This window comes from Mastigoproctus giganteus, chromosome 7 (assembly GCF_048544385.1).
Source record: "Mastigoproctus giganteus isolate SK-2022 chromosome 7, ASM4854438v1, whole genome shotgun sequence".
In the NCBI taxonomy this organism is placed as follows: domain Eukaryota; kingdom Metazoa; phylum Arthropoda; class Arachnida; order Uropygi; family Thelyphonidae; genus Mastigoproctus; species Mastigoproctus giganteus.
The window spans coordinates 33,867,824-33,894,840 of NC_143581.1; the positions used below are offsets into that span (position 1 = coordinate 33,867,824).

Sequence of the window (27,017 nt, forward strand, 5' to 3'; positions counted from 1 at the left end):
AAGGCAGAGAGTTTGATTAATGGTTACTCTTCAGATTGGATCAGTGTAAGAAGTGAGCGGGGTTTCCCAAGGATCAGTACTGAGACCATTTTTGTTTTTGATTTCCTTAAATGATGTCGAGACGGGATAGAGAACATGTCAATTTTTAGATGATTTGAAGATTGGTAGAGTAGTAAATGAACAGTGCTAAGTAGTGTTTGTTTGTCTTGGCACATAATGGCCTTTATCACTAGTGTGCCAATAAAATCATAAACCCAACATAACTTAGTAGTGCTGCTTCACGATGACTTAGACTTCACGAATGATCAGAAGATGGCAGCTAAGTTTTAGTGCAGCAAAATGCAAGGTCTTATACTTGGGGAATAGTAACTCCAAAATAACTTATATACTTTGTAGGGTTAATTAAAAAGAGTAGAGGAAGAAAGAGATTTGGAAATTATGATATATTTGGACATGAACTTATCTGAGCTGTGTAGAAAGGTGACAAGGAAGGTTCTTGGTGTCCTGTTGATGATTAATTATATATTAACTTGTGGGGAGAGATTTCATAATCTTCCCCCCTGTATGAGGCAATTGTATGACCACACTTGGAATAATGTGTTCAAGTATGGAGACCACACCTAAAGAAAGACATTGCTATTCTTGAATGAGTCCAAAGATGGAAAATGAGCCTGATGAAATTGGCTAAAGAGCATCCAATATGAGGAAAGACTGAATATGTGGACTGCAGTCAATTTTAATCTTGGACACCTCAATCAGCTCTTAAAGGAGATATAGTTGTGGTGTACAAGGCCCTGAGAGAAGAAATATATTCAGTTAATTTCTTTTAATAAGTACTTGGGTCCTCTAAGCATTGTCTCAGTCTTTATATTTGAAATATACATTAATTATGAATTACACCACTATGTATAATGAAAAAACATTTATATTCAAATTTGTCATAAAAATATGACTGCAAAATGTGCTTTGAAATAATGTTGCACTACATGAATCATGCCTACTCATTTGTGAGAACCAGTACAGCAAAGTACGTGTGATCAGTGCAAGCTTGTCTGTTATTTCAGTTTCAGATTCCATGATGACTTATGTTTATAGAACAGCATTTGTTAAACTGATATTATGAGAGACACTGCAGATCTGTTTACTTTTGCCTGGTTAACTGTTAAATTATATCAGTTACTATAACTGATATAATAATTTATAGTGAGCTCATAAGAATTCTGTTGCTGCCATTCACAGATACAAGGAAAAATTCCCAACTTATTGAGTACCAAATCATAAAACATTTGTTGCTGTGGAGAGACAATTTAGAGAAACAGGTACACTGAAACCATTATGAGTAAATGCTGGTAGACTAGAGATTTCAACGAACTGTAAATATTGAAGAGCAAATACTATGTTACTGTTCAAGTAACTCCTACCATAAACGTTTGTCAGTGGCCCATTTTGCAGTGCACATGTGATTGTCAGTAGCACAGTAATGTTCTGGTTGCAGGTGAATCATGTTTTACAAGACGTGGAATTCTGAACTCTTGAAGCACTCATACCTGGACCAAAAAAACCATAGGATTGTTAAGTGGTCATTATCAACATAATTTTTCCTTTAATGTTTGGTGTGGTGTTCTTAGGGACAATCTTATTGGACCTTAATTTTTTAACAACAGGACTTTCAGGAATGGCATACCTGCATTTTCTGCAGAAAAGTTCTGTGAGAACTATTGGAAGACACCCCTTAAAAATAGCAGAGGATGTGATTTGTGCATGATAGTTTCACCAACCTACTTTACTTGTGATATTTCTGACATTTTTTTAAATGTAAAGTAAAAAAAATCCCAATGGATTGGTCAGAATGGCTTCTGTACAGTGACTACCATGATTACCCTATCTCACACCCTTAGATTACTTTTTTATGAGGTTACATGAAATCCATGATTTATTCTACATGTATTACCATATAAGACAAATTGAGAGGCCACATTTTGGAAGCTTCTGAAACCATGAAAATAGTCCTGAAAAAGATGAGGCATGCCAGGTTATTATGGATTTGTTGTGTTGAATGCTGCACGGTACAAATTGGAGGTCTCTTTGAACATTGCTTTAGATGTTTTCCATTTAAGAGGTTTATTTCATCAGGTTTTTGCACTTTGTAACTTATGATTAATGCTTAATATCTTTAAAAATAGACTTTTGAGACAAATTTATGGGAACCTTTTCTTATTTTTAGCTTTGGAATATGGCTCTACATTTGTTTCGTATATACATATGTGAAACACACATGCATGTACATGTGAAAACTAGTTGTTAATGTATGCAGTGTATTACATTTCAAGTGCATTAACAAAATGATTTATGATTTTTAAAAAAAAACGATATACAAAGAGATTCAATCAATGACAAAAATTTCTTTACTAAACAAATGCTTTACGAAGGGTCTCTGCTAAACCTACTTAATAGTAATTCCATGTAACGTCCTTAAATTTAATTTAGTGCCGCTACAGTTGCTAGATTTCTGTTTGTCCAGTTTTAATGAAATTTGGGATGGCTCTACAAATTGTTCTAAAAGAGGCAAGTATAAAATTCATAAACCTTCCACTGAGATGTAAATTTTGACATGTAGACCGACAGACAAATAATAATTGCCAGATTTCTGTTGGACTGTTTGTAATGTAATTTGAGATTGTTCAACAAATGGTTATAAAAGAGCTAAATATAAACTTATGAAAATCCATCCACTATGAGGTCAAGTTATTACGTGTGGAGAAACAGAAGTGAAGACAGTAGGCACTTATGCATATATATTAATGCACTTTAAGAAAAAAAAACAGCAAGAAAACTAGCAGAAGAGAATATCAATTAAAAATTTCCTGGGAGTATCATCACAATTTTAGAAAGCCAACTTCATCCACTCGGAAATAACTATGGTACATGGACTTTTAGGGATAACATTTTATCTATTGCCTGCGATTTCTGGAGTAGGAGGCAACCACAGAACAGTACTATAATAGTACTGTTTTGTGGTTTAAAAAATAAACGCTTCTTTGGACATAACATAAATATTGGATAAAATTATATATCAGTTCTATCAAAGGTCTAATGTACTCAAACTTGCACAGCTATGACAACAGTTCAGACCCACTTTGGGATTCACTTTGAAGACTAAAAGAAGAGAAGTATTTACGTAATGTACTTCATATGTAAGTAATATAAAAAAAAACTTTCACTGATAATTTTGAAATAAACCTGACTAGTAACAAATAAGAATATAAAGTATGGCATTATATACAAATAAGGAAATTCCTACTTAGGAAGCTTGGGAAAAACTTACACTCTGCAGCTGGACACAATGCAATGCTAAAAAAAAATGGCCATTTCTTCAGTATTATGTGTATTAATCTCATTTTGCCAGATTACATAAAGCATTTAAGGTGTCATCATAAAATCTTTTAGTTGAATAGATAATGGATCATTAATTTTGGAAGTATTGTTACATTTTACATTTTTTAATAACAATAAATGTGTAATTAAGAACATTTTTTATTTGTAGTGCTCAGCTGCCTAATGCTGTACCTGATGAATGCTGTTATTTGAACAGGTGAGTTTTCTCTTTGAACTAATTGTTTTTATAGTTGATTCCACATGCAAAAAGGATACTGGAACCAACAGTACTCTAGTACTGTCAGTGGGTTGAAGATTGAGAAGGTACTTGTTGTCAAACAGAAGTGTGAAGAAGGCTTTTAAGTTACTTATTAGACTTGAATTTCTGTAGATTACAATTTTCAGGAAATACATAAGAAGGACGATTGTTCTAAAGACAAAAGCAAAGGTGATAGATGAAGAAAACTTGATTCTTTGAATTTGCACTTGAACTATGAATGGATATTGACTAGTTGATGCTTATGTTTTGCCTGAATCAGAAGAAAGAGGTGGCATTACAGATATGCATTTAGATAACAAGGTCCATGGAAATACATGTAGAAAAGGTGTGTATCAAAAACTAAGTTTGTCTTTCAGAGAGTAGAGTGAGTTTTTAAATGAGGATCATTAACTTGGCAGCCCTTTTTGGATAGAGTGGAGAGCACCACCCAGATGTGTGAACACTATTCCATGGTAGGTTCAATTTATTATTTTTATGTAGTTGGGAGTATTGTTGAAAATGAAAGATGAGGCCTATTTTTTATTTTTTTCATTATTATTATTAAAGCCAAACATACACAACATTAGAACCAATAACAGTGTATGAGAATATAGATCAGCTGTATAACAGGGATGAAAGAATTAATGAGCTACAAATAAACAGCATAGAGAAATAAAGAAGACCAAAGAAAGTAACCAAAATTAAAAAAATCCATATTTTTAAGTCCTACATCATTGAATTTGAGTGAGTGGAAGTGGATTTCTTGATCTGTGAGTCATTGGCAGATTGGAAGAGCCTGTGGAGAGGAGAGAGTATTTTGAGATGATCTGAAGGTATGAGTGGTGTGTGAGAAAATAATGCCCAGGTTCTTCACATGACCACATTTACAAATGAGTTGGGAATAGGGAACATGTGACTGGCTGAGGTGAAAGAGATGAACAGACATTTGGAATATTATGGTCATTGCATTCAAACTAGACTAGTGAGAGCTTATTGAGGGTGCGTTTGGAACAAAGCATTTTAAAAGATTTTGAGGTTGTCCTCGAAGAGTTACATACACTCTAGGAACAGTGAAGTAGGTGGGTCAGTAATGAAGATGTTAACAAGAAGTGGGACTAGAGGTAGTGCATAATTTGTATTGTATCTACTTTTTTTTTTTTTTTTTTTTGGTCAGTGCAGTAAAAGCCTGTGGCTTCCTTGCAGTCTTTGCCTAAGATAAGAAACCTTACATTTTGATACTTTTATCTCTGATTTTTTTTTATTTAAAAAAAAAAAAAAATTGAAGATGTGGATATTTATGCAGGGTGTTTTAGTATTGCAAAGAATAAATATAGGAGCATATTCTACAGCTAAATTAGAAAAAAAAATTTTTATGAACAGATGTCTGGAAATTCTTTATTTTTGAGGTATTAAATATTAATCATAAATTACAAAACAAACTGAAATAGACCACTACTTTGTTCTGTGTAACAAATCTACATTTCCCTTGCATGCTTTTTTCCCTTCATTACTATTCTCATAGTTTCTGCAGCTTCCAAAATGCAATTTCAGTTTGCCTTGCATAGTAATGTGTGTAGAATAAACCATGGATTTCATGCCCCCCCCCCCCCCCCCCCCACACACACAAAGTATTCTAAGGATGTGAGTTTGGGTGATTGCAGTAGCTACTTTACTGGGTCATTCTGACCAGTACAATTTTTTTCATTCCTTATTTTAAAAATAAAACATCACAGGTAAAGTGGGCTTGTGGACAATTTTGCACAAACCACATCCTCTGCTGATTTACAAGGGATGGTCTTCCAATAATTCCCACAAAATTGTTCTGCAGAAAAGGTAGGTATGCCATTCTGAAAGTCTTGTTGGTAAAAAAAAAAAATAAGGTTCAATAAGATTGTCCCTAAGAACACTACACCAAACATTAAAGGAAAAGATATTTGATAATGAGCACTGACAATCCTATGTGTGTGTTTTTTGGTCTGTGTGTTTTAAGAGTCCAGAATTACATGTCTTATAAAATGTTCATCTGCAACCTGAACATGGCTCTGATATTGAGAATCATGTATGTTGCAAAATGAACCGCTGGCAAGTTTCTGCATTTATTCATTTCTTGTAAGTCTCACTGTGAAATGGATACTAGTACTGTTCATGTAATGTCCTCTATATGCTTGCAGATGATGCATTTATGCCAACGTCCTTGTGATAAAGAGATACTTGAGCGTAACGAAGTATTTTTTCTTTGTTATGTTCAACAAATTTGTTTGTTAAAATCTCTGGTCTACCAGCATTTACTCATAATGGTTTTAATGTACCTGTTTTTCTAAGTTCTCTTTACAGCAACAATTGTTTTGTGATTTGGTACTCAAGTAAAAATTGTCATATTTGTGAATAGCAGTTGCAGATTCTTATGAACCTTGCCACAATTTAAAATGATATCAGTTGACTAGGCAGAAGTAAACAGATTTGTGGTGTCTCTCATAATATGACTAACAAATGCTTGTGTAAACAATCAGGCAGCCATTATGGAACCAAAAACCACACTGATTACTCACAACTGAGAAATTAGTATGATTCATGTAGTAGAACAGCACTATTCATGTCAGTGGTGGTATGTTTTTTTAAAGGCTCTTTTTACAGTAATTTTTATGACAAATTTGAACATAATGTTTTCTTATTTTTAAGAAAAATAAGAATATGCTCCTACATTTATTCCGTGCAGTATTATGTTATTGTAGTATAATGGTTTTTATAATAAAATTTGCTTTCAACTTTTAATTTGTTTATTTTGTTTCCTGAGGCAGGAGACTCCAAAACTTTTCTGACCTGAGATACCATTGGAATTGACTAATTATACTAATCCTTCTGTCGATAACAGGTTTAGGTTTAATTGAATGTAAATTTTTTTTTCTGATCTCACAGTATCCTTTTTATATATATATACATACATCCTGGCTAGGACCCTCTGTCCTAGATCAAGCTGAATAAAATAAGCTTTTTGGTTTACAACTTCCATCTTCTTCTCTACCTGCATTTCCATCCTAGTGCAGCTTTTTATTATGTCTTTTCTTTTTCAGGCAATAGCACTTTTTTCCCATCTGCTTCAAAACTCAAGAAGCTGGCAGGTTGTCTGTAAATTGAACTTTTTCTTTAGTCCTATCCCCTTGCTCCACTTTCACAGCTTAGAAGGTAAAATGCCACTACCAAGTCGAGCACGGGTTTATGCAGATGTTAATTCTCACAGACCTAGAGAATACTGGGATTATGAATCTCATGTTGTTGAATGGGGGTAAGTTTTGTATTTAGCCTTATATAATTTTGATAAGTCAGTTAGTGCGCAATTATCTAATTACTTTTGTTATTATAACAAAGTAGGATGCATAGTAACCTTAAAAATATAGGGTTGCTTTAATTAAATTTTACTTGTTCTAAGCATCTCTTTTCCCTACAGATACATTATAACAAGTAAAGCATCTGTTTTCCCTACAGATGCATTTGCCTGTTCTAATGCATCTGTAGGGAAAACAATTGCAGTTGAGAAGCTACAATGGTGGACAAAAAAAACTGCACTTGTGAATTTTGCAAATGTGTTTTGCGCTGCATTGTGGGTTGCAGAAATGTTCGAAATACATTTCTTAGATGGGATATATCTCTGTGAATGAAATCCAATAAAAAGACTCCACTTGATCTTAATTGCCATATAATTTTGAGAGTAGATAATTACTTGCCTAATTACTTTTGTTTCAGTTTGTACACAATGTATAATTAATGGAAATATGAGAAATCATGCAAATGGAAACCAAAGTCAACCAGTGAAATACCACCACTTTGCTTATTGGAGGCTTGAAGTGGTAAAACCCATGTTTAGTCTCTAGAGCAAAGTTTTCTGGCGTCCCCCTTCCCCCATACTTCTCCTTCAACCCATGCACGGTACCAGGTACTATAGGTTTTGATACCTTTCGTGTTTGGGGTTTTCATAAAAAAAAAAAAAAAAAACATTTTATTGTATTTACGTTTACAAACTGAAATAACAAGTTAACATAATAGTATTATGTATAATCAGCAAAATAAGTCCTCAATGTTTTGTTGTTCCTCCTCGAACTGCAATTACAGTCTTGCAACGATCTGGCATAGTTAATCAACTTCTGGATATACATTTGCTCAATTTTGTGGTACCACACCCTCACAATGCTCTCCTGTAGCTGAATCTTACTTGTTGGCTTCTTCTGAGCAAGTTTAGATGACATTATGTACCAGCAATTTTGAATACGGTTCAAATCTGGACTGTTGCCTGGACAGTCCAGCACTGTAATGCCAGCATTTCTGAGGTATGACTGCACTTTAAGGGAAAAAAAAAATGAGGGAAAACATTGGTGTAAGTATGTTTTAAGCCTTGTGAGACAAAAAGAGAAACTCATCATTAAATCTAAATAGCATAAAACTTACCAATTTTGATGTGTGTGTGCAAGGTGCTGATCCTGTTGAAAAATGCAGTTTTGGATGTCCATGTGGTGATCCCTAATAATGAGTTTCAGGCACTCCTCCAAGATAGCAGTGTAGGTTTCTGCATTCTCTGTTCCGTTAATAAACTTAATTCACCCCATCCCTTTGCTTGTTATGCATCCCCAAACCATCTGACTGGCAGGGAACTTTGTAGTCGGTGTTATGTAGTCAGGATGGTATGCCTCTGATTTTCATCTTCTGACATCACTTCCCATCCGAGCCATGCAGGTTGAATTTCGATTTGTCAGAAAAGATGGTACATTGCGCTTTTGTCTGTGAAATGTGTTTTAGCCCAAGAAAGTTGCTTCCCTCATTTGTTGGGTCAACAAAGGCTTCTTCTTGTGCTTACAGGCATGCAGACCACATTCCAAAAACCGTCTTTGGATAGTTCGTGCACTTGTTTCAACACCAGAGGCCATCTCAAAGTCCAGTTTTTATCAGGAGCACTAGCATGGCTATTACGAAGGCATAGTTGTTTCAAATATCGATCTTGGGAAGGTGTAGTCACTCTGTTACGGCCTGATCCAGGCCTTCTCTTCACATCACCACTTTCACGCTTTAATTTCAGCACCCGTGATACTGGTGGCAGCCTATTTTATCAACGATAGCACATGTAGAAAGCCCTTCTTGGGACAGAGCAACAGCTTCACTTTTTTTTCTTGGTGTCAACTGAACATTTGGAGCCATGCTTACACCTCTGCAAACCAGGATACTAATGAGTGCATATACCCTTCCAAAGCTGTATTTATAGAAAGGCTGATATAATACCTTGCAATTACTGTTCGATGCAATGGAAGCGTTATCTGATGCAATACCTTTGCTTTGCGACAAACAAAATGACTGTAATCAAACAATATCTTATACGTTTCACTACAAACGTTACTTTTTTTTTTAAATGATGCAGTTTTTTTTGTCTGTCACTGTAGTTGCTGCACTGGTATAATATTAAAACAGTTGAAGTGCATTGGCAGCTGTTATTCAAAATAGTTTATCATGATAGTGACTTTCATAATCATTTATGGCAATACAGTATTAATTACTTCATCTCTGGCATTCAAATACTGCACCTTTGGTGCAACTGTCTTACATGATAACAGTGCACTAAAACACTTTAAATGATTGTAAAGTTTAAAGAAGCAGATTTCGTTGAGATGCAGATGAAAACGTATCCAAGAATTCGTTATTGTAAATGCCAATTGCTACCATTCAGTTTTGGCAAATTCTGTCATTACAGCAGCATGGATGACTTGAGACAACTGGTTTTTTTTGCAAGGTTCTCCTCTCCTTGTTGCATGCAATCTGTCCTAAAATTTCTTTAAAACGCATTTGGCCAATGCATACTTGCTAACACTAGATTTACAATGGAGAATCCATCTTTTCCACAAAAAAAAAAAAAAAAAAAAAAAAAAAATTATAACTGCCCATTCAGAATTTTTAAACATTTGAATATCTGCTTATTTCATTAATTAATTGGCCATCGGGTTGTGCTCAAGGATGTTGCAAATCAATTATTTTGTGATCTTGTAGAAAACTGGTGATTCTATGATCATATAGCATTTCTGGCTCAGGAAAATTGGATGTCCTGATCAGATGCCCCGCTCAGGACATCCAACAGAAGTGACAACTCCAGAAATGCACCAAAAAAATCAAAGACCTTATTATGCAGGATAGATGTATTAAAGTGTCTGATTTCCAGTTTCCAGAGAATCTAATATTTCTGAGGTAATGACCATAATAAGAACTTTTCTTATTAGATAACTTTTCATCAAAGTGACCCTTATTTACTTAATTTACTTATAGATCTTATTTTAACATTCATATCTACCTGTTCCCTTTTAAATCCATTAACTTGGTGTGTTGTGGCCAGTCCACCATTAAACACTAAATAACCAACCAACTAATCAATCAACCTTTAATACCATACTCCAATAAATTCTTTTTTACCAAGATGTTTAAATTCTTCTTTACTCAAATCTGTTTCCACATTATGTGAGTATTTTGGATCCTAATTTCTAAATCTCTTCCAATTTCAAACTCAGTTCTTGAATTTCAGAACACTTATCTAATTTATCAATCTTTAGCTGAAACAGGTTCAGTAATTAACATCTTTATCTCTTTTCTTTATGCTACTTATCTTTATTTCTTTTACAACAGATTTAAATTCTTTAAAAATAACTTTATGCTTCTTGACTCCAACTGCCTGCCCCAGATCTGCAGAGGTGATTTTTTTATACTTGATTGTATCTGTAAACAAATAAAATTAAGAATAAACAGTTCACAGTATTGATTTTTTTTCCCTCAAGAATACACAGGCAACTATTTAGACTAGCCCTTGGGGGCCCTGCCTGGGAATTAGTTGTTCGAGGTAACTTCAGCAACATGCCCATCTGCAAATTAGGCATCTAAATGAACAATTACATAACTCTTTTAGGCTAAAATTTTATAAAGTGTTCAAAAATTTCTAAGTTAAATTTTGAACAATAAAAGTTATCACTTAGCCTCAGGGTGTGGAGATAACATGCTGTCTGGTGCACAAAGTTTCCATCACTATTGTCTAGGAGGTGAGATTCTATCTAAGGTTGTCCTTTTAAAAATCTATATAAGCAAACTTAGAAAAATATTTATTAATACTGCAGGTGTGAAAATAGGATGGCAAAGTTCGTGTCATACAAGGTGATAGCTTCTCTCAAGTCATTATAAAGTACACATTGGAGAGCAGTATGAAGACTGCATATCAGGCTCATTACAGGGATGTAATGCAGATCCAGTTGACTCATTCTGTGCCTCAAGACATGTCCAGTTAAGAGAAACACACAGTCCAAACTGCAACCAGGGTTTAAGGCTATAGTTTACAATATAAACCCGAGACAGGAAGGTAAAGGAGTCCCTTCCCATCTGAGGATCCCTGTCAACTTTACTACAGGGCATTATCTCAATAGTGAAGTGCCTCCATTTGATGCTCAGGATCAGAACCTCAGCTATGCAAGACTAGGGACCCACTTAGATCTGCTCTCTAAGTCAGCATGGACTAAGGTTGCTGGCAACTTCTCAGATATTAACTGCAACAACTCTGTAGAGACAATACGACAAGCTTTGATTATTCAAAGAAGAGCAAGGAAAATTATTTCTTTATACACCAAGCTCTGGTGGCTTACATCAAGATAGGAAAAAAGAGGTGATTGTATAACATATTGAGAGCATGCTCCTTATTACCTTATCACATTAATCTCCTTCCAGATCTAGCATACAAGATACAAATATTATCTTTAACAAAAGATTCATATCTTTTATGCTAAGCAATGGAATAAGGTACTTATGTTTGTTATTTGGTTTTTACGAGCATTAGCAACTAAGGCCATATTGCTCCAGGGATATGCGGTGGTCATTCCCTGACCTTTCCGCATCCTCCGTATTTGGTCGTCAAGGGCTTGAACTCCAGTCTAATCAAGAAGCCTGTGCTACGCACTGCTGCTCCTGCCCACCTGGCTACAGAGGCACCAACAAGGTACTTAATTGTCTTCACACATCTCAGAGAAAGTTCCCCATATCTAATAACAGGAGGTGGTGTCTCACTAAGCCTACATTTCAGTAGCATATCCACTGTCTTAGGGTGCTTTCATGTAGAATGTAGGTGGCATACTTACTAGGGATCAGCAACTACAGGTAGCCTAAATGAACAATATAAGTCAATGGGAGTGCATACAATAACAGCGTGTGGACAGTGGCATCACTTCTTGTGTTAATCCCTTAGCTTACCTCAACAAATTAAGCTTGCTGGTTTCCTGGGAAGTACAGATATCACTCAACTGGGTACGCTTTGCTTGCACCTCTGGCCTTTAGGTAATTATTAGCACTACTGTTGCTGTAAAATGCAAGAATTCTTGGTGACGTAAAGAAAACCTGTAATCCAGAAGTTATAAGCATGGATACTGAAATTTTGATTTCAGACATTAGCATTAGCAAAGGCACATGATGCAAGAAAGCAAGCTTATATAGTATATGCCAAAAAAAAAAAAACCTTATTTCACCCATCCTCTTGCTCCAGATGTTTGTCAAGTTTTGCCTTGAATCTATTTAAGCTATCAACGTCTACAACGACAGATGGAAGTTTGTTCCAGCAATCAACCACCCGCTGGCTAAAGGAAAACTTCCACACATCTATCCTACAACCGTCTTTCCTCAATTTGAATTTATACCCTCTCAGGCGATTATTCTGAGCAAGACGAAGAATCCCATCAGTATTGAGAATGCCGAAACCATTCGAGGCTTTATACACCTCAGTCAGATCACCTCGCAGGTGCCTAGTCTCCAGATCCTGTAATTTGCAAAACTTAAGCCTTTCTTCATAAGAGCAACCCTTTGTTCCATTCACTAATCTTGTTGCCCTTCTCTGTACTTGTTCCAACAGATCTACATCCTTCTTAAAATGAGGCCTCCAGACCTGTACAGTACTCAAGTGTGGTCTGACCATTGCCTTATAGAAGGGGATAATCACCTCCTTATCCCTGCTAGAAAAATTCCTGTATATCATTGACAAGACGGCATGAGTTACTCTTGCACACCGTCTGCACTGCTCAGAAAACTTCATATCTGCCTGCACAATTACTCCCAGGTCCTTTTCATTCTCTACCACTGAGTATGGTACCACAGAGTTGATACGTTACTCTGGGATTACTGCTTCCCATATGTAGTACTTTACGTTTGTCAATGTTAAACTTCATTTGCCACCTCTCAGCCCATCTGCTCAACTTTTCTAGATCCTTTTGCAGCAGTGTGCTGTCATTAGTGGCATTAACAACACTGCCAACCTTCGTATCGTCTGCAAACCTGGACATTAAGCCTAATATACCATCATCAATATCATTTATAAATACAGAAAACAATAATGCACCCAACACCGAACCCTGAGGGACTTCGCCAATAACATTAGTCCACGACGAGCAGTGTCCGTTGATAACCACTCTCTGTCTTCTCCCACTCAACCACCCCTTTATCCCTAGCAGCAATTTGCCTCCAATGCCACACTGATCCAATTTGTGCAGCAGTCTTCCATGTGCAACAGTATCAAAGGCATTTCTAAGATCCAAATATATGATATCAAAGTTATTCTTTGCATCCAGTTCCTTTTTGACTTTGATTGGATAGTATCCAATCAAATTAGTCTAACAAGACTTCTCCTTAACAATGGTTATAGCTCAGACCCATGCTGTGTCTGAGCTATAACTGAAGTCTTTGATAGTATCCAATCAAATTAGTCAGACAAGACTTCCCCTTAACAAACCCATGCTGTGTCTGATCTATAACTGAAGTCTTGTCTAGATGATCGTGCAATGCTTCTTTAACCAGTGCCTCCATTAATTTCCCTGGAACAGAAGTTAACTAACAGGTCTGTAATTACCTGTGTCTCCCTTTGATCCTCCTTTGTGAATTGGGGTCACATTTGCACATCTCCAGTCCATGGGTACCTCCCCTGAGTCCAGGGAAGCTCTCATAATTATGGCTAAGGGTTCGCTTACTTCTTTTGCCACCTCCTTTAATATAACTGGATAGTTTCCATTCACATCAGGTGCCTTTCTTGTGTTTATCTTCAACAATTTCTCCTCCACTTTACTCTCAGTTATTACAAGATTATCTAGCTTACTGCCTGAGTTGAATACACCTCTGGCATTCCCCTCCCCGAATAACATTCCTCATGTGTGAATGTCGATGCAAAATATTCATTTAGTTTGTTATCTACCTGAGCAGGATCATCAACAGTTGAACTATCGATATCAAGTGGACCAATCTAATTCATCCCCTTCTAGTGTTTACATAAGTAAAGAACTGTTTGCATTCTTTGCCAAAGATTTCTCGTAATCTGCCTAACGTCCTTTGTAACTTGGTTACAAACCAGCTTATATCTATCATAGGCTTTTGTGTCACATGTTAATTTATATGTGTCCCATGCATTTTTCTTCTCTGTCATATGTCTAATTAGTTCATCTGACATCCATTTAGGCCTAAATATTTCTTTGTTGGTATGAAAAGCCTAGTAGCTTCCAAGATTAATTCTTTGAATGCTTCCCATTTTGAATTTGCTGTTGGTAACATCATCAGTTGGTTCCACCATATAGAATTTAAATACTATCTCAGACCACCGTAGTCACCTTTAGAAAAGCAAAAACTCTTCCCTTTACCCTTGATGGTAGTGACCTCTTTGAGTAAATCCCACTTCAGCACACTGTGATCACTGCCACTTAGTGGTTCCTTTATCTGCAGATTCTTGATGCATGAAGAATCATTACTGATAATCAGATCAAGAGTATTACTCCCTCTAGTTGCCTCCCGAACTGTAGGAAACAATCATCCAATAAATCCACAAAAGCCTTCCTAGTGTGTGAGTGACTAACCCACAAATTGCAGTCAATATCTGGGAAATTAAAATCCCCCATTATAAGACACTCTAATTTACTGGTCCTCTCTTTCTCTGCACAATTGCTCATTATAATCATCAGATTCATTAGGCCTATAACATACACCTCTCATTTTTCCTTTCTCAGTGCTTATGTCATACCAAACAGACTCAACATTGCATTGTCCACCCACATCAATTGGATGCACTTCCTTAAATTTTGTGTTTCTTGACTAACAGCATAACCCCTCCTCCCTTCCTGTCCCGTCTATCCTTTGTGTACACATTGTACTCCCCAAATTCCAGTTCTGCACTGCTTTTGTCTGTGTGACACCATGCCTCTGATATCCCAATAGTATCTGCCTTTGATGTCTTGACTAGCACTTCAAGCTCATCGAATTTATTAACTATACTCCTAACATTGGTATACATGCACCTGTTTATACTCTTATTTTTTTTTTTTTTTTTTATGAAAACCCCAAACACGAAAGGTATCAAAACCTATAGTACTTAGTACCGTGCATGGGTTGAAGGAGAAGTATGGGGGGGGGGTGGTGCCAGAAACTTTGCTCTAGAGACTAAACATGGGTTTCACCACTTCAAGCCTCCAATAAGCAAAGTGGTGGTATTTCACCTTGATGAAAGTCATCTACCACCTTGCAATACCTACTACCACGTGTATTTAATTGTTCCACTATGATTCCCAGCAGTCCTGGAAATTCCCTTTGCCTTGCTTTTCAGACTGCTGCTCAATTACATTTCAGTAGAAGTAGTGCAAGAATCACTTTTACCTCTGCCAGCGGCTACTGTTAATCGATTAGGCCGTGTATCCCCCCCCCAAAGCTAGCAGTTTTCCGACCCACCTAACTCTGCCTCGATAGCATAAGCAAATATATTCTTACACCCTTTCTACTTAAGTGTATCCCATCCCTGTAGAAGCAGCCTCTCCTGTTAACAAGCACAGACAAGGCTGAGAAAAATTCTACCCCTTGAGCCTTGCACAATCTCTCCAGGACTGAATTGTGATTGACAAGGCTCTCAGCATATACTCCCTCCTATCGTGTCTGGGCAGAATTGCAGATACTATATTAACCCTAACTCTGCTTTTTTTCAGCATTGTCTTGTATTTGTTAAGTAATTCTGCCGGTCTCCTACTCTTAATATCATTAGTGCCAACTTGTACAACAATATCACCCTTTGTGCCCTTAAAGTTGGCACATGATTTCCTCACACTCCTTACATCGCGCGCACACACACAAAGACAATATCATGTCTTTGCGTGTGCAATATCTTGGCAATATCATGTCCCATTCCTGATTGCTCCACAAACATCAAACAAGCAGTGCATTTCAATGGACTGATTCAGAGGACAACCGCCCCCCCCCCTCAGTTCTCCCCTGAGCCACAGCACTTCCACTAGTTTGAACCTTTTGCTTTGCTGCTCTGGTGTGAGTCATGATTTCTATTCAAGTTCAATGAAATTCCAATACAAAATATAATCCTAAACTTATATCCTATTGCAGTTATAACACTATATATATATATATATATTAGTAAATTAATAAGAGGAGTTTACCTCAATATAGTACGTGGAACACTTCCGTATGCTACCCTCCAGAAATTAAAACGAAAAAAATCGACAACTTACCGGTACATTAAAATAAAATATAAATAATTAAAGTAAAATATAAATAATTAAATTAACACAATTCAAAATCAAATCAAAACAATTAAAATTCAAATTAACGCAATTAAAAGAATCTAACGAAAAAATTCAAAACGATTTTCCTTCCTAAGGAAGGAAAATCGTTTTGAATCGTTTTCCTTCCTAAGGAAGGAAAATCGTTTTGAATTTTTTCGTTAGATTCTTTTAATTGCGTTAATTTGAATTTTAATTGTTTTGATTTGATTTTGAATTGTGTTAATTTAATTATTTATATTTTACTTTAATTATTTATATTTTATTTTAATGTACCGGTAAGTTGTCGATTTTTTTCGTTTTAATTTCTGGAGGGTAGCATACGGAAGTGTTCCACGTACTATATTGAGGTAAACTCCTCTTATTAATTTACTAATATTATTATCAACGTAGAACATATTGAGTATTACAGCTCTGATTCATACTATCTAATATATATATATATATATATATGTGTGTGTATTTCGGTATCGAATGTTATCTCCGAGTTACGTTATATGACAGGGGACTTTCTTATCCCCTGTCAACTTATGTATTAATTTATGATGTTAACGTTTGTAAAAACTAGGGTGCTATATTTATTTAGTTAAAAAAAAAGTGCTATTCAACTGACAGTGAAATTTAATAAGATTAATAAATTTTACTGATTAATTGATACTACTGTACTTGCTATCTAGTTTTCCGTTAAACCTTACACTAGCACACGTATCATATAAGAATGGTGGCAAGTTATGAACGGTTAATCTACGGACACGAGGTATTATTTACTTTCCAAATCGCGCTATCTAAATTCAAAATAAACCATGGAGCTTGACCAGGTCTCTAAGCTACTTATAGAAAATAATTTAATCTAACAATTAAGTCAATAAAGCGGCTAAGTATAATTAAAATTTCATTTGCAGGAGCTGTAAAACCTGTTCACACGTGGATTTGATACCCTTACCCGATACTAAGGAATAACCTATAAAATCTTTATCTAAATTCAGTTTAGACTAAAGTATTGTTACTAGAAATATAAAGCAACTGTAAAAAATAAATTAATATGCCAATTTAAGTCAATAAAAAAGCAAAAACTTTGCCTGTTCACATGTACTCTCGCACCCACTCTGTGATTTCGATCAACCTAATCCCCAACATAAATTATGCATCAATTGTGCATTTAACATAAATGTTAAATGCACAATATGGAACAAAAGTGTCAACTGGGTACATTTTGTATATAAAAAGGAATACCATGAAGAAATGTTAGTAAGAAAAAATATTAATACCATTTATTATTCGAATTTGAAACATAACGTTTCTTGATTTGTTCTGATTTATTTAAAAATTGCCTTTTGTAACCACCCAATTCGTTATATAAATTACAAAATTTTGAATATCATATTCAAAATTTTGTCTACTATAATGTACGAGGATTGGGTATACCCATCATTTCCTTATTGTTTTCAAATCTTGCAAAAAGAGCAAAAATTAATAAGTATGACAAGGAAGAAATGGTTTTGGAATATGTAAAATTAACTTTTCATTTCTTCAATTTTTGGATTTATACTTTTTTTTTGATTTTTTAAAAAAAATCACATTGAATGTTATTATCATTGAAGTATTTTTTTTTTTTTTTTTAAGTTTCTTACTGTTTTGCTTTGTACAACAAATTGCAGCCTGCACGGTGTGTAAAATATGCATTATATTTTAAATCATGGCCTAAAAAAAGACAGTAAGGTCTAACACCCAACGGTTTTATGTATCCTACCTTCTAATTAATCTAGGTTTTCCATCTGCAGTTAACATTAAATGAAACTTAATTAATTTGAAAAATACATAATTGTATTTAGCAATAGAAATCATGCACCGTATGATTTCTATTTAATGTTAATATATATATATATATATATATATATATATACACACAGTAGACTCAATTTTCTGGGATAGAGGATAAAAAACAAATCCTGGATAATCGATTTGACGGTTAATCCAAAAATACAGAAGTCCCCGACATACGCAAGAGATACGTTTCAGGACTTATTTCGTTGAGATTTACGTAACTCTGGAATGACTGATAACATTGCTACTATATTATTATTGGTACAAATCTGAATTCAGCGCGATACTTGTTAATGTTCGACCATTTTCATACATTCTTATTAGTTTAATTTTCTGATCCAAATCGATCACTTTCCTTTTCTTGGTAGATTTACTAGTACTGCTGTCACTTATTCTCTTAGTTGGCACCATGATAATGGTCAAAATTAAATTTTCTGTAAAGAACTTCACAGGGTTAAAGCAAAAACTCACTATTATCACCCCATGTGAACTCACATTTTACTAAAGCACATTTCTGGAGGTCACTACCATAAAACAATAAAAACAATTTGCGCTTACCGGGTTATTGGGCTTTTCTGTTCATGCATCCAATTATAAACGGGTAGTGCATTTGCTATAATACTGATAGCTGGAATTCTGTGGGTTTTTACGTTATTATAGTGAAATGTGTTCTCCCTTCACTGAAGTCTTCAGTCATATAAAAAAAAAAAAAAAAACCATAAATAAATTGTAAGAATCTTCTCTTCTTTCTTATTTTTTTTTTTTTTTTTGCTTTTGATAAAAAAAAAAAAAAAAAATTGTGAAAAAAATTCACGTAGTTGCGTAAGTCGGGGACTTAACTGTATTGAAAAATGTTCAGCAACCTACGTAAAAAATATGGCGATAGATAAAAAACGAAAAAACTTACCACGCACTACTTGCGTGTCCAGTCCGATGCTTCTCTTTATTTTTTTCAATATCGATTTTAAATCTAATAGCTTTCCTATATTTTTACGATGTTGTGTATGATTTGGTCACCAAGATTATAATGGTTCTTTAGAGATTTAATGGATGCACTGTTTTCAAACTTTTAAATAATTTCAAGGTTTTGTTTAACTGAAAGTACTACTCTTTTGCACTACCCATCATTTTTGCCATTTCTAAACAAAAAAAAAAATTTGACATCCCTGACATAAATAATGAAAAAATTTGTCTTTTCGCGGTGCAACGGAACACGACAATCAATGCAACGCACTAAAACAAACTAAACATTTGGTCTTTTTTTTTTCCTTTTTTCTTTTTTTTTTTTTTTTGAGCCGTGGGTATGAAGACTGCACGGTTGCAAATAATAGGTACATTAATTTCCCAATGACGAATTATAACACCGCTTCTTATTGCTTATTTCCGATTTGCAAAACATCTTTTTATAACTATTTTAGTTATTACTTGAATTTTATGATTTTTGGTTGTTGGTTTTTTTTTTTTATTTGGAGTCTTGATGTGTCCTGGTAAATCGAGAGTCTGCTGTACGTAAGTAATAGAAATCGTACACCATGATTTCTATTACATGCTATACCTAAAAAATCACTAATAATCATCTGAAATTAATCCATTAATGGGAAAAGTGATTCACCCCCATCTCCACTGTCACTTTTAGACAGTGGTTATGCAAAAATGTATCAGAATTGATTAGTGCTGTTTGTGCTAATCCCCCTGCTTGCTTAAAAGAATTTTTATTTAAGCTCGCTGGTCGTCGACGCCACACATTTATTTGAACATGGACATAGAAGCCTTGATTTCAAAGGTTTATATTCGACAACCAATATGGGATAAACAGAAAAACTACATTCAAACAAGATAGTTAAAAATTTATAACAGAAACTCACAATTACAATTTGGAAAAAAAAAAAAAAAAAAATCACAATATACAATTCTATAACAATTTATAGATTTATGTATGCAGTGCATTACCTATATATATATATATATATATATATATACACACACACACACACACAGGTGACCCCTGCTTAACGCTGATAATGCATTCCGGAAAAACAGAGCGCTAAGTGAATCCACGCTAAGCAAGTGCCGCACTCCCATAAGGTAACATGTATTTTTGAGTTGCAGTCAGTGCTATAGGATATTTCCTAATCAATAATAAACAGTAGTGAAAAGATACACAAATGTCAGTCAAAATATTTAATATTCAAATATTTGTACATATAAAATATTCTGCATTACATACTTATATAATTATATGGAACTACTTATGTATCAAAATTAAACTTAAAATTCCAATTAAAATCATGAATTTAATTGATGAATTTAATTATGAAAAATGTGTCGATTTTGGGTTGAACTTTGGCCCTCTTCCAAATAAACTAAAAGGGGTATTAATTTTAAATCCCCCACAGCGTTACCACCAACAATAAAGTCAACCGATCTTTTGCCGCTTTGAAACCTGGCATGTTTTTTTCTTCTTTTAATATGAAACTTCTTTTAGGCATTCGTTTCCACAAAAGTCCTGGTTCATCTATGTTAAAAACTTGAAGTATAACACATGATACCCCTCTTTAATAATTTTAACAAGTTCTTTTTTGAAACTTTCGGCTCCTTGATCTGCACTTGTGGCTTCTCCCTGGATTTTAAATCTATTCAACCAGCCCTTACTAGTTTTAAATGGTTCCATTTTTTTTTTTTTTTTTTTTTTTTTAGGTGAGTTTTCTTCAGATCATCATATAGGCTAATCTCTCTCTCTCTCTCTTTTATTATTTATAATATTTAACTTAACTGAATTCTGCATTGGATATTATCTTCAATAAAATTAGTCTTTCCATTTCAATCCTAATAGCCGGCCTAGCCCTTGTTGCTTGCAGTGGAACAGCTATCTTTCCCACTGCTAAAATTAATTCTTCATTTTTTTTTTTTTTTTTTTTTTTTTTTATGATTGTTCTAACAGTTAAACTTGCAAGTCCTAAATTATGGCACACATCCGCTCTTGTCTTTGACCGGAATCGATTCGCTTCAAAACGTCTAATTTAATTTTCAAATTCAGTCTTTTTCTTACATTTGTAGTCTTTGTACTGCGCCCAGACGTTGTTGCTTTTTCATTCTTATCGGCCATTATTAACTCTTTGAAAATGTAACTGCGTTGGTTGCATTAATTGCGATACAATGTTCAAGTAAACTGTCCATTATGCACGATGTCTAATACTGTACTGAGTGATGACTAGACTTCGGATAAATGCATATAACGCAAATATCACAAGCAATATACTTGATCATTTTTTAAAATGTTGATCTCGGAACTACGTAACAAGTCACTGAGGGTGGGAATATTTCTCAGTTCTGCGTGGGAAACGTTTTAACCGTATTTTTTATATTCATTTTCAAGCTATCGACTCCATCAAATGAAACGATTTTGTTAAATATGCCAAAAATGCAATCTGTAAAAGAGCTTTATAGTGATCTGTGACAGCGTTATAGTCAGATAGTGGTTATAATATAAGAACAGCATTATATCGAATCAGCGTAAAGCGAACTGTGTTATAACGGGAGCCTGCTGTGTGTGTGTGTATATATATAATCTATTTTATATGTGAGGTAGAATTAATAAGTCTGTTAAAAAGTGTGAAGCTGGATGCGTATAAATTACACAATGCCAAAACTAATAGAAGAAGGATAGCAGAGATTGGAGATGTTGAAGGCGTGAGAAAGAGAAATAGTGTGAATATCCTAATGAAATAATGAATTAAGCAAAATAATAGGCTGAATTGAGTAGCCAATTAGAGAGAAGGGAGCTGTAAAGCAAAAATGATTAAATTAATATACAAAGTAATAGCCAGCATCAAATATGGGTGGGCAATTTTGGTCCAAGAAAGGGGGAAGAGAAATTATAAAATTAAAATATGATAAAATCTATCAGCATGATCTTAACTTAACTTTATTATTTTTTATATTTTATATATTTTTCATTTATTCTTTAATTTTAATTTTTCCTCTTGGTCTCTGTCGGGTCAGCTGTGATGTGTACGTATACTTTTAATGTGTGCATCATAACAGAAACAGAGACCCAGCTTATTGCAGTGGCTCCTATGATTTTTGCTGCCGACCCTCTGAAGTAGTAGTTAAAAGTCCTAGGACCCACGGCTTTAGGTACTTACTTTAATTATGCTTGTGTTAATTTCATTTGATTTCATTTCAGGTAATCTGTTTTTTGGCATACATGTGCTCTCAATTCTTCCATGGTAATTACACCTGACAGTTCAGCACCCCCACCTAATACACTGATAATAACATTTGTCTATATGCATATATAACTCCTCTTTTCCCCACAAGCGTGGTCATCTTATTCTTCATTTCTTTTTGTGTTTCTTTCTTTCTCCAAACTTATAATTTTTTAGTTTTTAACAGTTTTTATATATATATATATATTCATTCTAATCCTTATAGTTACGGGCACTGTGTGTAACTTTCACATCCATTTATGCATACTTTATTTAATTTAATATTAATACAACTTAAATATACTCTTGCATCATTTAATGTTGCTTTGCACTTTTAGGTGCATTTATCATGCCTAATTTATTAACCTTGCTTTCACTGAAACCATTTCATCTACTGTATATCTCTTTTCTGTTTAACTCTTTAAACTTTTCCTTCAAAGAGTTGCATTGAAAACCCATTTACACGCACGCACGCACACACGCGTTGTAATGGGCACTGAAATAAATTAACTTTAAATTTATATCAGTGAAAAAAAAAGTTATAGGAGTGAAGTCTTTATATATATATGATATGAGGTACATAGAAGTATATAACGGCTTAATATTTGTATTACAGTGTTTATGGACGAGTGCCATTTGCTGTGGCAATATATACAATACGACCAAAATGTAATATATTATTTACTCAGTATTATCATGAGTATATGATGGGGTTACCAGATTTAAAATTCAAAATCTAGGACAAAATAGGAAAAAACGAGGACATTTTAAAAATTATATTTATTACTAAAAATTGCGATACAGTATTTATTGTTACTGCCAATCATTTTCAGTAAGTTTGGATTACAAAGTGAGTAATTATAAAATGTTGGGTTCAAGAGAGAGACGACAGAGATTTCTGATCTCGTCCGAGTGTCATTGAGTTCGAGAGAGACATTGTTGCGAAGTTATAATTTGATTTTTGTAATTTTAAGATAATATAGTCCACTTAATGCAACCAGCGCATTGATTTTATTTATTCTGTTGTATTGCCCGAAAGTGCAAAAAGCAAAATATTTAAGGAAAATTCATTTTATGACGAGATGGTTTTTTTTTTTTTTTTTTTTTATTTATAAAAAAACTAGGAAGCAAGTGAGACATCCAAGGATGCCTCAAAAACTAGGGCATGTCCTTGGAAATGAGGAAATCTGGTAACCCTACATATGGTGGAGATTAGTCTTTAAAAACAAAGCTTGCACAAAAAAACTGATATTATCATGTTTTTGTGCAATTCTGGTGGTTGACACTGTTAAGAGATGCCAGGATTGTTCGGCATTGGACAATATACTTATGTATATAATTCTATCTTACGTTTAAAATGTATTATTTTTTTCTTTTATTATTATGCTACCTCCTCATCTTTCCAGTTTTTCTTTTCCATTTTTCTCAATTGTTATGTATCAATACTTAACACTTATTTATATATAGCTTTTGAACACTTCACAACTTTAACATTTTTTTTTTTTTTTTTTCCCTTTGATGAATTTTAAATTCTTCGCCTGTAAAAATATTATTCCCTTCCTCTTTCAATTATTTCATTGCTCATTCCAGCGAATATTTTATAGAAATGTCCTGCGATGGGCATTAGTAAACCGCCTGCTCCTCTTTTCTCCCTAATTATTTATCTTTTGATAAATTTTCACCTGTAAATTACAGGACACCCGCTGAATTGCAGGAGGGATTGATCGGCAATTTTACGGTACCAATTTACCCGAGAGCTAAAGGGATTAACATTCCGAAATACAGTGGTGCCCATGAAACCTACTCCATCGCACAGTAACATAGAATACAGTGGCGCCCATAAAGCTTACCCCATAGAAAGCAGTAACCAGTTGCACTGGTTACTGCTTTCTATGTGTTCATACCCAATGAGAAGCTTAAGCTGCATGTTGCTGCTGGTTCCAAGTAAGCTGTCACCTGTGTTCTACATGCGAGCACCCTTAGATCCAGAAATTCCAAGCTTATTCACTTCACACCATGAATATGTGGACATGTGTGGTGTCTTATGTAGAGCAGTTCCTGAACACTGGATCAACTCTGCCATGGTACACAGTGCTGATGCACAACTCTGTAAAATGACCAGAAGTGAAAGTAGCCATATGTTTGTGCAATGCATGTATATTGTTGTGTTGTTTAGTTGTTTCTGGCAACTTTGCTCCCAGTACCTGACGGCACCACAAGGAGGCAAGAAGAGAGGGTGGCAAAGGTGAGTGCTGTGTCTGGTTAGCACAGCACTGGCCTTGTTCTCCAATTCTTTTTGACTTTGCTGGAGATAGAAAATTTGCCCTTAGCCAGTGGGTGGTTGTTTGCTGGAACAAACTTTTATCTGTTGTTGTGGAAGTTGACAGCTTAAATAAATTAAAGGCTGAACTAGACAAACATTTGGAGTGAATGAATGGGTGAAATGGGAAGGTTCTTTTTTTTTTTTTTTTTTTTGGCTGATGTTGTATAAGCTTGCTTTCTTGCATCATATGCCTATAAGCAGTATCCGTGTGGTTTCCATCCTGAGGAATTAATGTGTGCGACTAAAGTAAAATATTTATTGGCATAACATAATTTGTCATGTATTCAAATTATGCAAGATTAATACAACCTAAAGTTCCTAATTTTTAACTTCTCATTGTAAAGCATGAATATATGAAACAGAAACAAGGTTTTATTGATACCATTTTAGTGCTCAGAGTACACAATCATGTGGCCTTAATACAGAAGCAATGCTTCTACAAGATAATGGTTACAATACAGTATTTTGGTTAAAGCTGTGCTGAAAGATATCACATGCTATGTGCATGTACAAGCAGTGCTGCATTGTTTGGCCTGTAGAGGGTTCCTTAGTCTCTATATGGCAATATATACTACAAATATTGTGGATCACTTTTGTGAGGTCAAATAAGGTGAGTGGTTGTTGAGAATACTGATAATTGAAATAAGTGTTGAAAATATAAGTAGTGTTTAGAGAAAAGATGTATAGCAAACATATACAGGGTGTTTGAGTTAAAATGCACTCATGTCTTCATGCTTATTTTTGAACTCTGTATTAAAATTAGGTTAAGTATTACTGTTGATTTTAATTGCTTTATTCTCAGTGGGAAGGTTGTTCCCTGTCTTCAGTTTAGTCTAAAGACATCAACTTACATTCTGAGAGATAAATATAAATTGATTTTATTTGAATGAGTAGGGAGGACTACACATAGCTGTATGATGTTGGCTTTTCACAGTGTGTTTAGCTGTGCCAGCTGTATGAGTGTGATTGTATTGTGTTTCCTCATGCTGCAACTTTTTTTTTTTTTTTAAGATAAAATTGTTTTAGGTCAGTTCAAAAGTGCACCAGTGATTGATGTTTTTAGATCAAACTGAGGATAGGGAACAACTTTCCCTCATTAAGAAAGGGGGAAAAAAAGTTCATTAGGCTAAATTAGAAATCATTGTCTGATGGTGACACTCAATGCAGATATGACAAGAAACATCATATTTGGGTAGAGAACAAATAGCCTAAATCTAAAAATAAGTAAGTTAGATCCTGTTGCTTTTAATTGAAACACCCTGCATATAGTAGTGCTTGGAGTCAATTTTTGGGATTATATGTTAAAATACATTATATTCTTTATTTCTTTGTCACGCATTTTTACTAATGTTTTTCATGTGTTTTTGCAATCTATTGCTTGGAGTCAATTTTTGGGATTATATGTTAAAATACATTATATTCTTTATTTCTTTGTCACGCATTTTTACTAATGTTTTTCATGTGTTTTTGCAATCTATTTTAATGAATTTTTTTTTTTCCTTCATTAGAAATCAAGATGATTATCAATTGGTTAGAAAATTAGGCCGAGGAAAATACAGTGAGGTATTTGAAGCAGTGAATATTACTAACAATGAAAAGTGTGTAGTTAAGATTTTAAAGGTGAGCATTCACTGAAGTTATAACAGTTTTATTATGAGGGTTGGTTCAGAAAGTTCTGATAATGGATTTGTCATCTGATGATGCAAATTCAAGATCATAAAACTGCTTTCAGTGACCTTTGGCAGCTACACACTTCTGTCAATGGCTGTGTAATTCTTGGAAGCACTGCTGGAAATCATTTTCAAGAATGCTTTTCAGAGACTGTTGTGGCATCTTTTGCATTGCTTGTTCTGTGCACTTGAAACTCCATCCCTTTAGTTGAGATTTCACAACTCTGAAGAGCTGAAAGTCTGTTGGAAAGAGATGGGAGTGCAGTGGATTTTTCAGTACTGTCATCTTTATGTTTGCCAGGCACCTTGTACATTTAGTGCTTGATGAGCTGGGGAATAGGGAAGCAGCATCAACCAGTTTTTGCCATTCTGCAGCTGCTGCCCTTTTATGGAAAATGACGTCCTGCAGAAGGTGTAAAATCTCCTCATGCAATATCCTACTGACACTGTGCCCTTCTAGTATGAATTTATAATGAACAGTTTCTTGGATATTGTAGAAACTTAACAGTGTGATTTTACCTGCATCTGTCCCAGTGATACTTTTTATGGCGAGGTGATGACTTTTTTCTTCCAAACTGAAGAGTGGCATGGCACTTGTTCTGTGGGGGAAAGGGGGGTTTATAAAAACATGCTTTCATCTCTGTACACAATTCTGTTCAGAAATGTTGTGCCAACACTGACCACCACAATGAGGTAACTACAGTGACCTCATTGTGGTGGTACATATTGTCATCTGTAGTCATTGTGCTCATAAATGTGTTCAAATCATTC

The 27,017-nt window shown here is 34.6% G+C and overlaps 1 protein-coding gene across 5 annotated transcripts in view; it reads left to right on the forward strand.

The window, feature by feature from the left end:
* LOC150082806 (casein kinase II subunit alpha) overlaps window positions 1-27,017 on the forward strand; it is a 193,364-nt gene that overhangs the window by 48,353 nt on the left and 117,994 nt on the right. For all 5 annotated transcript variants that reach the window (XR_016547143.1, XR_016547144.1, XM_090376828.1 and 2 more), the window contains exons 3-5: window positions 3,545-3,592; window positions 6,706-6,917; window positions 26,085-26,196. Coding sequence is in view for 3 of the 5 variants with exons in the window: in XM_090376828.1 (XP_090232954.1) it covers window positions 3,575-3,592; window positions 6,706-6,917; window positions 26,085-26,196 (342 nt within the window). In the remaining 2 variants the exon portion in view is untranslated. The remainder of the gene's footprint in view (window positions 1-3,544; window positions 3,593-6,705; window positions 6,918-26,084; window positions 26,197-27,017) is intronic.